Source organism: Heliangelus exortis, chromosome 6, assembly GCF_036169615.1.
Source record: "Heliangelus exortis chromosome 6, bHelExo1.hap1, whole genome shotgun sequence".
Taxonomy (NCBI): Eukaryota; Metazoa; Chordata; class Aves; order Apodiformes; family Trochilidae; genus Heliangelus; species Heliangelus exortis.
This window is the reverse complement of record NC_092427.1, coordinates 11,620,094-11,632,671: the sequence shown is the minus strand read 5'-3', so window position 1 is coordinate 11,632,671 and position 12,578 is coordinate 11,620,094. Positions and strand designations below refer to the sequence as shown.

The 12,578-nt window shown below is 41.6% G+C and overlaps 1 protein-coding gene across 9 annotated transcripts in view; it reads left to right on the top strand.

The window, feature by feature from the left end:
- The window catches only part of SLC15A2 (solute carrier family 15 member 2), a 63,402-nt gene that overhangs the window by 31,563 nt on the left and 19,261 nt on the right, over positions 1–12,578 (top strand). For 7 of the 9 annotated variants that reach the window (XM_071746666.1, XM_071746670.1, XM_071746671.1 and 4 more), the window contains 7 exons: positions 853–952; positions 4,826–4,916; positions 7,001–7,078; positions 9,697–9,779; positions 10,976–11,062; positions 11,387–11,476; positions 11,805–11,849. In XM_071746666.1, the coding sequence (XP_071602767.1) occupies positions 853–952; positions 4,826–4,916; positions 7,001–7,078; positions 9,697–9,779; positions 10,976–11,062; positions 11,387–11,476; positions 11,805–11,849 (574 nt within the window). The remainder of the gene's footprint in view (positions 1–852; positions 953–4,825; positions 4,917–7,000; positions 7,079–9,696; positions 9,780–10,975; positions 11,063–11,386; positions 11,477–11,804; positions 11,850–12,578) is intronic. The other 2 variants (XM_071746669.1, XM_071746674.1) reach the window with 2 other exon arrangements.

The window sequence follows — 12,578 nt, the reverse complement described above, 5'->3', positions numbered from 1 at the left end:
ATCACCCCCTCTGTACTATTCTGTGCAACTGGAATTTGGTCCCCTTCATCCAGCTGCCTGCACCAGGCTCATTTCTGCCTCGTTTTCTTATCAGCACAGCTGCCCAGCTCAGCAAGGTCCCTCTGTGTTCACAGGAACAGAAAACCAAAGATACATTTTCTGATGTGACTGAGGAAAAGTCTGTCTCTTCTGTAGGATACCACCCTTTTTGCCCTGTAGATTTTGAACTGATAGGGTTGTCAGAGTAGTTACCCAGCTGGCATCTCTGAAACCACTGAGCTGTTTTTGCCTAGGTGATCACAGCTCTAAAAATATGCACATGCAGGCAGGAGCACATCTCATTTCCAGAACAGTTTCTTTTTATCCCAGACTTGGCCAATTCTGACACTCCTGTTCTCTACAGGTGAAATCTGCTGGGCCAACAATGGTATTTGAAGAGCACTGGGAGGTAGAAAGCACTGAAGAATGAGCTTAATTCAAACAGTTTGCCTTTACTCAGGCTAAAAGGCTACAGGAAAAGGCTTTTTTTCTTTTCTTTTTGTTTTTCTAAGTTGATCTCTGCAATCTTTTGTTCTCAAGTGAGTGAAAAGTAATCCCATAGATATTTGATCTCTAGTATGTCCATTGTGCCTCAGAACAGCAAGAAACTGACAAAAGCAGTTTGGTTAATTGACTGGTACTGAATGCAGAAATTAGGATAATTAATCAGTTTTTCCACACATATCTGGCTCTTCATCACTACCCATGTGCAAAACACGACGATACCAGAGGAATTGTGATTGGGTGACCCTAAAATGCTCTCATAAGTACTGAAAGGTTCTGCAATGGTAATATTTTTGTTCTTGCATGAAGGGTCCTGTCTATGGTTGGTCTGTTTTTGATCGCCCTTGGAACGGGAGGTATCAAGCCCTGTGTCTCTGCATTTGGTGGGGACCAGTTTGAAGAGGAACATGTAAGATTTCTTTTCTTTCCTAAAATCTGCAGTGTCTGCTTACTACTTTATGAGGATGTGTATGTTATCAAATACTGTTGTAAGGGCCAGTTTGCTAGGAAAAGATGTAGTAAGATGTGACATAGGATAGTTTGCATGAAACTAGGGAGAAGCTGGATGCTTAGGGAAAGAAAGATGACAGCAGAACAGGGCTGATATCTGGAAGGATAGGTCATAATTGCATAAAGTCATCTAAATGTTAATTGGACATCAGAGTAGTTGGAAAATCCTTTATCATTGAACTGTTGCCATTTCTGAACAAGGTTAACAGGGGTGATTATAATGCACTGCAGTGGAATACAGCAAATGAAAGAGAAAATTGTATCACCAGCCCGTGCTTCATTGGGAATTTTCTTTCAAATCAGTCATTGTCTTAGATATCGTTCAGAAAGAACTGCAGAATGTTCCAGTCTTCTTTTAAAAGTAGTCCTGGTACCAAATCTCCATAGAATGTTTTATAGATATTCCAGAATGAAAAGTTTTTTAGGAGTTGGGAAAACCTTTTTAACCCTGTTTGTTGTCTGCATCCTGGGTATGGTAGTCCAGTCGCTCTGTGTTCTTATTCTCCATCATGAGTGCTGGGATCCTCACCTGCTCTAATCTCAAACTCCCATTACACAGCACAGTGGCTCAACTAGGGATAAGGTAGTCCTTCAAGAAGTGAAGCAGGTCAGGAAGTACTAATCTTCAGGCAAAATGCATAATTTTCAAACTGACCTGGAATTTAATACCATAACACGAACAAAAATTTCCATTTTCTCAATGGCAGTATTCAAACCAGCAACTTCTGTACATAGCATAAGTTCTAAAGTATGTAGAGGGACACTATTACAGGAAAGAAAATAAGTGCTGGGGTCTGTGATGAATAGGTTTAAATTCAAAGAGGATTACTTAGGACTGACAGTGGGAAAATTTTTCCAAAAATGGATCTAGAGAAGCACTGGGAAATATCAGGACATTTGAGAGATGGAAATCCCTATCAGTGGAGGTGCTGAAGAACCCGACCATTAGACTAATGGTCTGTCAGGAAAGGCCTTGGTAGAGTTGGACAGAGGTTGCCCCTTGCCTTGCAAGGGATGAGGGCCCTGTAGGGCAGTTTGCTGCTCTTCATTTGCAATGCTCAAGCACGTAGTCGGTATTTAATGAATGAATAATATAGACTAAAGTGTTTATTTTAAAATTTAGTGAAGATTTGTGCTTTCTGCACATGAACTGTGTGATGAGGGATGAATCTTCTGGTTACTAAGGAGTAATAAAACACACAGTGTTTCATGATCACTTGGTCAAAGCAGATGCTAATGCAGACATATCTGTCCTGTGCTATCAGCTGGACCTAGTGCTTTAGAGGATGCTGCTGAAGAGGGAGCAGCAATCATCTGGTGGTTAGCAGCCTCCCTGGCTGGCACCACTCCCACCAAAAGCACAACTGCCCTGGGAAAACACTGTGTGCTAGTAAGTGGGCATCCCAGCTTGCAATGCTTGGTTGTCTCAAAAGGATTCTAACAGGTGTTACAGCAGTGTTTTGAGAAGTGCTACTTCTATGAATATTAATGATTAATAATGTTTATCCAGCATCTTTCAATTACCACCTAATTACAGTATGATAATATGTACCACTTATCTTCAGAGTGTTTTATAGACTTCAGCTAATGAATCTCAGCACCCCAGTCAGGCACATACATAATTCCTTCCCAAATTTACAACCACAACTGAGTTACAGAGAAAAAATTGAATTGTTGGTGGTTGTGTGGGTCTGTGTCCATTATTCAGCATTCAGACTACACCTCTCCAACAAATTTATCAAATACCAAGGCTTTAATATTCACCTGTGTGTTGTCTTTGAGAAAAAGTAATTTAGAGAAAGAAAACTGTAAAAAGCCTTCTGATAAGAACAACGCGTTCTTCTCCATTGATTTTTTTTTCAGACTAGAAAGGTTTGTGGTTTACCATTTTTGAAATTGCTTGACCTTGCAGAAGTAAAAAAAGATGATAGGAAGTTTAAGTCTTCAAAATTGGAATGAGAAATTTTGATTTTGTAAGGAATTAAAAGTTTGGGGCAAGTAGGACATTTCTCCTCTCTGGAGTAGTGTTTGAGAGGACATATCTTGTTTTTTATCTTCCACTCCAGATAGGATGATGAAATAAGTTTTGAAAATTCCTGATGAAATAAAGCATTTGATTTCCCCTTAGTTTTCAGGGCACTGATAAACTTCAGCTGAGCCTTAAGTGCACAGGCTTAGTTGTTCCATCTGGAAACTAGGGTTGCAGTAGTTCTGTATATAAAATGAGTAAATAATTGCCCCTGCTGTTTCCACATAGAGAAAATGTATGTTTGGAGGTGAATGCACACCATCCATCTGTTTTTCTTTAACTACTTCTGTGAGTGTAATAGTCTTGGATCTGCCACTTTGAGAGCAGTACTTCTGCAAACAGTGAAGACTGTTTCAGCAGGAGGTCAGATAGGGAAAGTTGGTTTATCTGCAGGAGATTTCCATGCATCTTTGTCTATGGGATTAGGAGTCCAAGCTAAAAATGCCTGAACAAAATTATATTTACATTGTGTTATGCAAATGTGAAGGCTGCTGTGCATATTAATTAAGGACCAAAGCTGCTTTCAAACAGTGTGATATGGTGTTTAAGGTACTAAATAACTTTCTCTTTGTTTCTTTATTTTCTGGTTGCCAAGGAGATTGGGATTATTGTGTACAGTACCTTCTCTCAAATTAGCTAATCCAAATCATGTTGCTAATGTATATCTGCTTGACAGATTAAGAGAATAGGGTGGGAATTCTTTTTTCCAGTCAGTGTATTTGTAAGATGCCAGGTCACTATTTTTTTACTCCTCCTTTTCTCTGATCAGTTTTTTCTCATCACTGAAATCTGAGAATGTGTGAAATAAGATGCTCCAAATTCTTTGTCACTACTCTCTTCTCTTACCAATACATTCCTTTTGATAATTGCTGTTCTAGATTTTATCATGTTGAAATCTGCAGGCTTGAGTTTTTCTCAGCTCTTAGAAATTCTGGTTTGCTCATGAAAATTTGACTAGAAGAGGACAGGAGTCTGAGGACTCTACTGTAACACCTGTGTGAAGCAATGGCAGGTCTACTCTTTCTCTGCCCTTACATTACTCCTGCAAAAAGAACCAAACTCTGCATCTTGATTCCTTCCAAATTATGTATTATGCAGGAAGAAGGAAGATCAACAGGAATCCTTTGACTGTGTAACTTATGTGACAACATCAGTAAAATTCTGAACTCCATCAGGCTCTTGAATTTACTCCCATAGATTTAAATTCACCCTGGTAGTTAGCTACCTAGTTTGAGATTGACTGGCCTCAGTTTGGTAATCTCCTGTCTGATGAATACTTCTCATTTCCTGCCACTCTCCTCTCTATGCCATCATTACCAGCTCCCCAAAATACACAGGTTTCTTTTTCTATTTCTACACAGGAGAGGAGGGCAAAACAAAAAAAAAAGAGCTCCATCATGGGAAGAAATGATGAGCTTGTCAAACTCTGCCAAATTGGGTTGAATTAAGTGACAGAGGAGCTGAATCATGCTACTTGTTCTGAATAAGTAAATCTCACAACGCTCTTGGAGCAGTGACTTTTCCTCTGAAATGCCAAAAAGCCCCAAAGCACTTCTCAAGTAATGTGAACTGATTTATGTGAGCATTTACCATCACCTGAATGCAAGCTTGTTTGCTTAACATTTTATGCACTGCGTGTCAATATTTACCCAGCCTTCCTAACAAGAGAATTGATAATGTTCAATTTGCAAGACCAGTGCTGTGCATTAGCTGTGACATTGATATTGTCTTCTCTTGTTTTAGACCTCGGAGAGAAGCAAGTTTTTTTCCATCTTCTATTTATCCATTAATGCTGGAAGTTTGATCTCCACGTTTGTAACTCCTGTATTAAGAGGTCAGTGTTGATTTAGAATAAGACAATAAATTAGCAGCCCTCTGACTACTCTGCATAGTTAGGATCTTATGACAACTGAATGGCAGAAATATTATCTGTGGAGTGGCCAGTGTGTTGCATTTATGCCTTCTTAATCCTGCTGCAGCAATGTAAAAGATTTATAGTACTGGCAGACAAGTCACAGAAACTATATTCCTGGTGATATTTTAAAGCCAGCCTGAACTGTAAAATTAAAATATTAAAGGTGGAAGGACCTATATGGTCATCTAATCCAACCCCCTGCCCTTGGAGGATTATTCCCCCATTTTGCCTGCAGGTGACTTGTGGATGGGAACTGATCTCTGCTGTCTTGTGCAGGTGTCAGGGCTGGTTTTGAAGTCCTACCTTCTCCCTCCCACAGGGTCCTGCTGGCTTCTGGAGAGCTCTGCTCCTGGCAGTCAGGCATGCCTGTGGAGGTCTGCTTGCAAGGTTGCAGCCCTGAGCAACTAGCCTTGAAGACAAAGCACAGGCCTATGCCCCACTTAAGACCTACTTTACATTCTAGCCAGCTTGCACAACCCCTTTTAGCCCTGAGTCTTGCTGCACTTACTTCATTGTATCACAGTGCCTAGAAGCCAAAGGGATTGGCACACTCTAAATACAGACACAGAAGCAGGGCAGCAGGCCATAGGCAATGGGGATGAGGACAGGGACAAGGTAGTCTTCACATTTAGCAGCAATTTTTTTCATTCTGTCCCATGGCCTTCATGAAGCTTTCTTTGTTCATAGTGATTATTTTAACAGGACATTCATTTCACAAGCCTTCAGGCAATTGTGCTGGTCCCGTGTTTACACTGTGCTAATGGGCAAAGATAAATTCTCTATCTTGTACTCTTTCTCCCACCAGTGTCCCCAGGTGGGGAGATGAAAATTTACACTCCTTCAAACGTCAAAACCTGTGCCAATGCAGCCTAGCAATAAACTAGTTGCAAGATGTAAATGAGGTGGAGGGGATGGGGAAAGAGTAAAATTTCTGCAAAGCATGAAAGCTTTTCTTGGAAGGGTAAGAGGTGCAGTTCATAGATGTTTGGCAGAAATGTGGCATATATACTTGTAGGTAGAGAAGTCCAACTCATTTTGGATGTCAAAAGTGCAGAGTGCCTATAATATCTCCCTGCCAGCTTTGTTTGGAGTTCAGCTAATTTGCTGAAAGTAAGTAAATAAATGCTGTGCATGCACACAGCTATACAGCTGACTATGACTGCCCAGGGACAAAAAATGGGAACAACTGAAGGCTTCATAGGTTTGTTTCTTGTTGACTGTGTTGGCTTATTTTAGCCATTTTCTTATTACTCTGTGTAAGAATGCAGTAGTTTGTAGCCACTGGCAAACAGACTCCACTTCTGGCTTGCTGTTTGCAACTGGAATTCTAAATTCCTATGGTCTGATAACTGACCTGGTCCAAGAGGCACAGGATTTCAGTGAGGTGTAGCTCAGATTGATGGGAGCCATGCAGTAACAAACCTGGCTTCCTCGTGGGTTGTTTCAAGAGCTGACATTTGGAGCACTCTGCCCTAGTGAGATGGGGAAGGTGGTGAGAAAGGAAACTGGAGTGTTAAAACTAATCCTGTACTCTAACTTATTTAGAATGGTTATTGCCTTGCACTTTATCCACTGTAGGTAGCCAAGAAATCAGATTCAGGTTTTTAGCTCCAACTCCTACAGCTGGCACAAATAACGTGGGAGCACAGAACTGGTTATTTAGATCTAGGCAAATACTGATTGCCTCCAGGTTATTGTAAGGTTTTTATCCTCAATGACTGTTTCTGCTACCTCTTTCTACCTATTCATCTGTCCCCTCCCTTCTACCATTCTCATCAATATCCCATTATCAGCTGCTTTTGCTGGCAGACTCTAACCCTCTTCCAAATTGTCTTCATTGAAGGAGGACAACTGTTTCAAGGAGATTCAATTCACAGTGTCAAGCACCAGAAAAGAAGATATAAAGCCACGGGAAGTGACTGATTCAGAGGAAGCAAATCAAAGGCCCAGGTGCCACAAGTCTTGCTGTAATAAGGTGCTTTTGTTTCTCCCTTCTTTTTCAGGGGATGTGAAATGTTTTGGAGAGGATTGTTATGCACTGGCTTTTGGTGTCCCAGCAGCACTGATGGTGTTGTCCCTTGGTGAGTGGAAACTTGCTTGTAGTAGGAGTTACCATTTTTGAGTCTGTGGATAGATGAGAAAATGTACCAATTCACTAGCTCTGAATGGAGATTGCAATGGGAACCTCAAGGGTTCAAAGTCATCCAACAAGCCTACAGTTCAGAACAGAAAAAAAAAAATAAGAAGAAATCTCTACTTCACTTAATGTTGGCCAGACCATAGTTTTACTGCAATCCTTTATCATGATACTGATGAGAGGGTGATCTAGTGGATGTTTCATAATACCTGCTCTGCAAAGGAAAGGAAGGCACTAAAATTATTCTCCTGATGACTTGCAGCTTTGCCTATGAGCAGGCTTGGCCTCTGACTGCAATCTGAGCAGCCCTCAGAGTTCCCCAGGTTATAGAAGAGCAGCTTAGCATGCCAGTTCTAACCTTTCCACAGGCTCTTTGGAGGTTGGGGCCATCTTTAATGGCTCAGTCATTTGCTTCATAATCTGTGTGCCACACAGAAACTGTGGAAGGAGCTGAAAGAAATGTTACTTTATTCTGAGCTGCTTCACTTTCCTTGGCTGAAGTAATTCCCACAATTACAGTGACAGCTTATTATTATGTTGCAATAAAAAGCCCTTATTATCCAAGTGTCAGGAGGCAGCTGCAATCACCCTACTTCGTAAAGCTTGCATCTTAGTCCCATTAATGTACTTGTCAAGATTTCTTCTTCAGCCCCTATAAAATACTCAGCAATTTCCACATTTTTACTTTTACTCCTTGGTAGCCAATACAGAGGACATCCCATTATCTTTAGTTTCACAGCTGCAAGCTGCTGAGGAGAGCAGTCTCCTTATTACACTTCATTTGAGGGGGTTTTAACACAGCATGGGGTGACTTCTCATTCAGCTTGTTAGCTTAATTGAGAGACCAAGCAATTGTGTAATTGTGTGATTTTCACCACAAAATCTGTGATTTGGAAAGTTCATCCCCCAGAGAATGTGAATGTTGCTCTCTCCCCCATAGCTGCATCAGAAAGAAGGACACTGGGGAAATGTTATCAGGCCATAGCTAACATTACAGTAATTGTTTTCAAAAAAGTGCATGGTCACTGGCCTGAGAAGCTTCCCTTTCCCCTGTGGCCTGTTCCTATCAGTTTAGGACAGCCCCAGACTCCCCTGTGCACCAGAGTGTGATGAGTGTTTCTAGCAGGATAGTAGTTGCCTAGGGGAAAACAGACATGTAAACATTGCACTTTTGGGGAGGGCATCAATCGAAATGTGTTTTTAGCTAGAGTCCTGCTGCCAGATCTCATGGCCTGCCCAGCACAGCAGCTCTATGTTCTTTTGTAACACACAAATATGCCCTTGGAAGTGATATATATGTGAACAGCATGAAGAACTGGAGAAAATACCCTTTTAACTCTGACTGGCCCACTCCCCGTGATGATAGAAAGAAAGACAGATTTAGAGGCATAACTGAAGTCCCATAAAGGAAGATTCTCTGGCTGCTTTAGATTCTGAAAGATAGGGGAAGGTTGATACCTTTTTAATTCAAAATCTAAATCAGTGCTCAAAGGAGTCAATGGCAGCACCAAAAGGCAATAAGCAAATCTAATGAATCACTTTGTAGAAGTGCCAACAGGTCCACAAGGAAATGCTGAAAATTAGGTAGTGCAACTGTCCACATTGTGGGACTTTGAACAAATGTCTTCCACTGTGATTCACCTAAACTGACTTCAGGGATCTCTCTGACAGTTCTTCAACTCAAAACTGGATGCAAAAGGGTCTTCATAGCTAGAAAAAAGAAATGGTGAGTTCCCTGCAGTGTCCCAGGCCTCCTGTGTTAGTTGTCCACCGGCTGTGGACTGACCCAGACAACTGGGTTAATTTAAAATGTTGAGGTTGGTTTGTTGTAAGGATTTCATGGTCAGCTTTTATGGTGCTTCTTTCTACTAATGTCTTTGGAATTTCAGTGTGCTCAGAGGCCCTCCAAAGCAGGACAAATGATATGTGATCAGATAGCCCCCTGTCTGAGAGAGTTTTGAAGCCTCAGTCCAATATTCTTTCTGCTTTGAAGGAGAAACCCAAAAGAAAACAGTATCTTAAATTTTGCATCCCTTTGTGGAAACCAGAAATGGATGCAAATTCTGTTAACAGTGTGTGATGCAGTGACCTTCATGGCAATTTCCATTGAAATGTGAGATGCAAGTACACAAAGCCCACACTGGATCTGGATTAATCTTCACATGGTTGCAATGACTGAGGGCTGATTTCCAGCATCAGGTGCAGCAATTCAGTGTGGATTGCCCATTAAATATAGTCCCCAAAAAGCAGAGATGGGGAGGAATTTTCAAAGCTTTGATTCCTGGCATGAGTCGGATGTGGCGGTACCTGTTATGCCAGGGCTGATCATGAGAAGATGACAGTGACTTCCTAGGGATGACACTGCCTTTTGTAGGATGCTGGATTTTCTTCCATCTGAAGGCATTAAAGGAGTCTTATATATTTGTCATTAAAAGTGCCATCCTGTAAGCATCAAGGCCAGAGGATTTCTGTTTAATACAGAGGAGGGGATCTTTCCCAGAAGCCACTACAGGGTTGAGGCTCAGTCATGGGAATTCCCATTTGGATTATAATATTTTTCAGTTGTGTTCATTGCTGGAAGTGGACTGTACAGGAAAACGCCACCGGAAGGGAACGTCTTACTTGAAGTGTGCAAATGCATTGGTGTAAGTGTGTGCCATTCTTTCTTTCTCATGCATGACTGATGTTGCAGGTTAGAAAAGTGTGAAGGGAAGAGTTCTGTATGCTGCTCCTGAATATCTTGCTGGTGAGATGTAAGGAATAAGAAACATTTAGATCCTAGTTTATTCTTTCAAGGTTTCAATTATTTTTCCTTGGCTACATGAACTGTTCAGTTGGTGTCAGTAGAGCCCTTAGTGGGAAAGGAAAATTCAGAAACTCAAGAGTATCAGATATAGGACTCAATTGTTTTTCATCTGAATGATTTTACTGAAGTTTATCAGTTCAGCAGACAGTAATAGTACACATTCATATTATGCACATTCAGCATGTTCATGTAAATGCAGGAGACACCTGCTGAAGTTGCATTACACTCATGTCAATTATTTTTCATAGTATGCAAGCTGAATACAGTATGTGAACAAATATTCTTATTATTAGGTGGGCAATGATGTTTCTTTTTCAAGGAGCTCTTGCTAACAGCAGGTGTTTTCTTCTTACCTGGGTCAATCCTAGTGAAAAATTTACTTTGGGAAAATAGGCCAGATTTTAAAGACAGGATTTTTAAGTGAGGTCTTTTTGCTGGGATGGCTGTGTTCAGTTTGTTCAGTGATTGGAGCATGCAGCATAAATAAAAAAGTTGAGAATTCCGTTTCACTGATACATGGTTCAGTGAGAAACCGGCTTGAAAACTGGTTTAGGAATGAATGAGACACGTGCTGCACCAGGAATATACAAAGAAAAGTCTACAGAACAAGAGGGGAGTGAGAGTTCTGGTTTTGGCATCGCTTTGGATAATGAGGCATTCCCCTCCAGCACAGTAGTTGATCCAACAGGTGTTTTTTTGGAAGAGACCTGAAAGAATTATGTTTAAAGCTTTATCAGGTAGTAGGTTTTAGTCAACTATAAGTCTTTGGGGGCTGTTGTCAGATTTGGCTCTGAAAGAGAAGCCCATGAGGAAGTCAATTTCCACATCATACCTTTAGTCAACTGATGTCACAGAAACTTCCTTGCAGAGAATTATTCATAAAGTATCCAATCCAAGATTTTGAAAGTGTCCAGCAAAACCCTTCAATTTTCTTGGTTTGCTTTTAGTCTGGGGGTGGGGAGGGCAGCATTGAGCTGGGAATGTGACAAGGGCACAAATGCCACGAGGTAGTTACTCACCTGTTTTCCTCCCTAGTTTGCTATTAAAAACCGTCTGCAAAACCGCTCCCGGCAGATTCCAAAGAGAGCTCACTGGCTGGACTGGGCATCGGAAAAGTACTCAGTAAGTGGTGCTCTATCTGGCAGATTTGGAGATGAGAGAGGGAGAGGGGCAGCCAGACAGGGGAGACAGTACGACTGGCCTGGCCACACCACTCCTCATGTGTCCCAGGCTCTCATTTCTCCTGTCCTTTCCCACATCTGTACTCTCCTGACCCTTAATGGACGGTTTAGGTGCTGCACTGAAATGCAAATATGTCCAATATTACAAATAGGTGTAATAATAACTGACATTCAGAAAGAAATGGTGAGCTCTTCATGCTTTGTGATTTGAATCACCTGTTGGCTTTTCACTCCCATTGTACTGTTTTGCCTGTTCTCTTTATAGAAACAGCTGATTGGGGAGGTTAAAATGGTGACGCGCGTTCTCTTCCTCTTCATACCGCTGCCAATGTTCTGGGCCCTTTTTGATCAGCAGGTACAGTACTGAGAGGTGCAGATCTGCCTTCTGGCCTGGGTTTGCACCCTTTTCCTCCCAAGGTAACAACAGATCATTCACACAGACTGCCAATATTCCACCAGCTCTCCAGGGGCTTGCCAAGGTAGTACCCATCATCACTGCTGGACATCCCTTTGCAGTCCTCTTGGGTGTTTGGCACAGGAGGGTGAGAAGGAAGAAAATACCCTGCCTTCTGACAGGTGTTAGAAGGGACACAAGACCTCCAGGACTGTCTTTTTTACTATCCTCATGTTTTCTAGTCCCATTGGACATCTTGAAAGCTTCACAGCTATCTGTTTTTTCTTAGGGTTCCAGGTGGACTTTGCAAGCCACAAAAATGAATGCTGATTTTGTAAGTACTTAATATCACCAGGGCTGGTAAAACTTCTAGTAACATCACTGCTCTTGCTTTTTAACTGGAGTCTCACAGTACTAAGAGCATCTGCTTGATGAGTCAGAGTTGCACTTTTGGTGATTAGAAGCAAAAGCCTTTGTGCAGCCATGTTCAGTTCATCATAGCACATCTTGGCAAGGAGCAAGGGCTGGGAAGCCATCAGCAGCCTGCAAGGTCAGAAGTGCTGACCCCCTGGCAACTGGGCATTCTGTGACCTTGAGCAGGTATGTTTCCAGTCTCTTACCCTCATTGGAGACACAAGTCAAGGAACATTCACATAGTCTTTGTCAGGTGTAACTAAAGCTATTGTAGTTGTATGAGACTGCTCTGGCCTACTTGCTTTACATTTTACATTAATGAAGCCTCTCAAAACCAGCAGGAGTCTTATGTACAGGGTAGAGCTGTGATAAGGATTAATCAGTAGCCATAAAGTTCTTCAAAGATGTGAATAGCAGTGGTGCAGTGTTCAGGGACAGATAAATGCAGATCAGCTGTCTGTCTAAAGATGTCACCATACAGGGATGGTCTCCAGATATACATGTTTAATAGGCCATCTAGATCTTACCTGTGGATGCTCACATCAGAATTAGAATTGTAAATGCCCATTTTCCAGTTTAAAATTGAAAGCCCCAAATTTGAGCCCTTCTATGTCATGCCTGTTAAAATTGAGGCTCCCAGCATGTGATA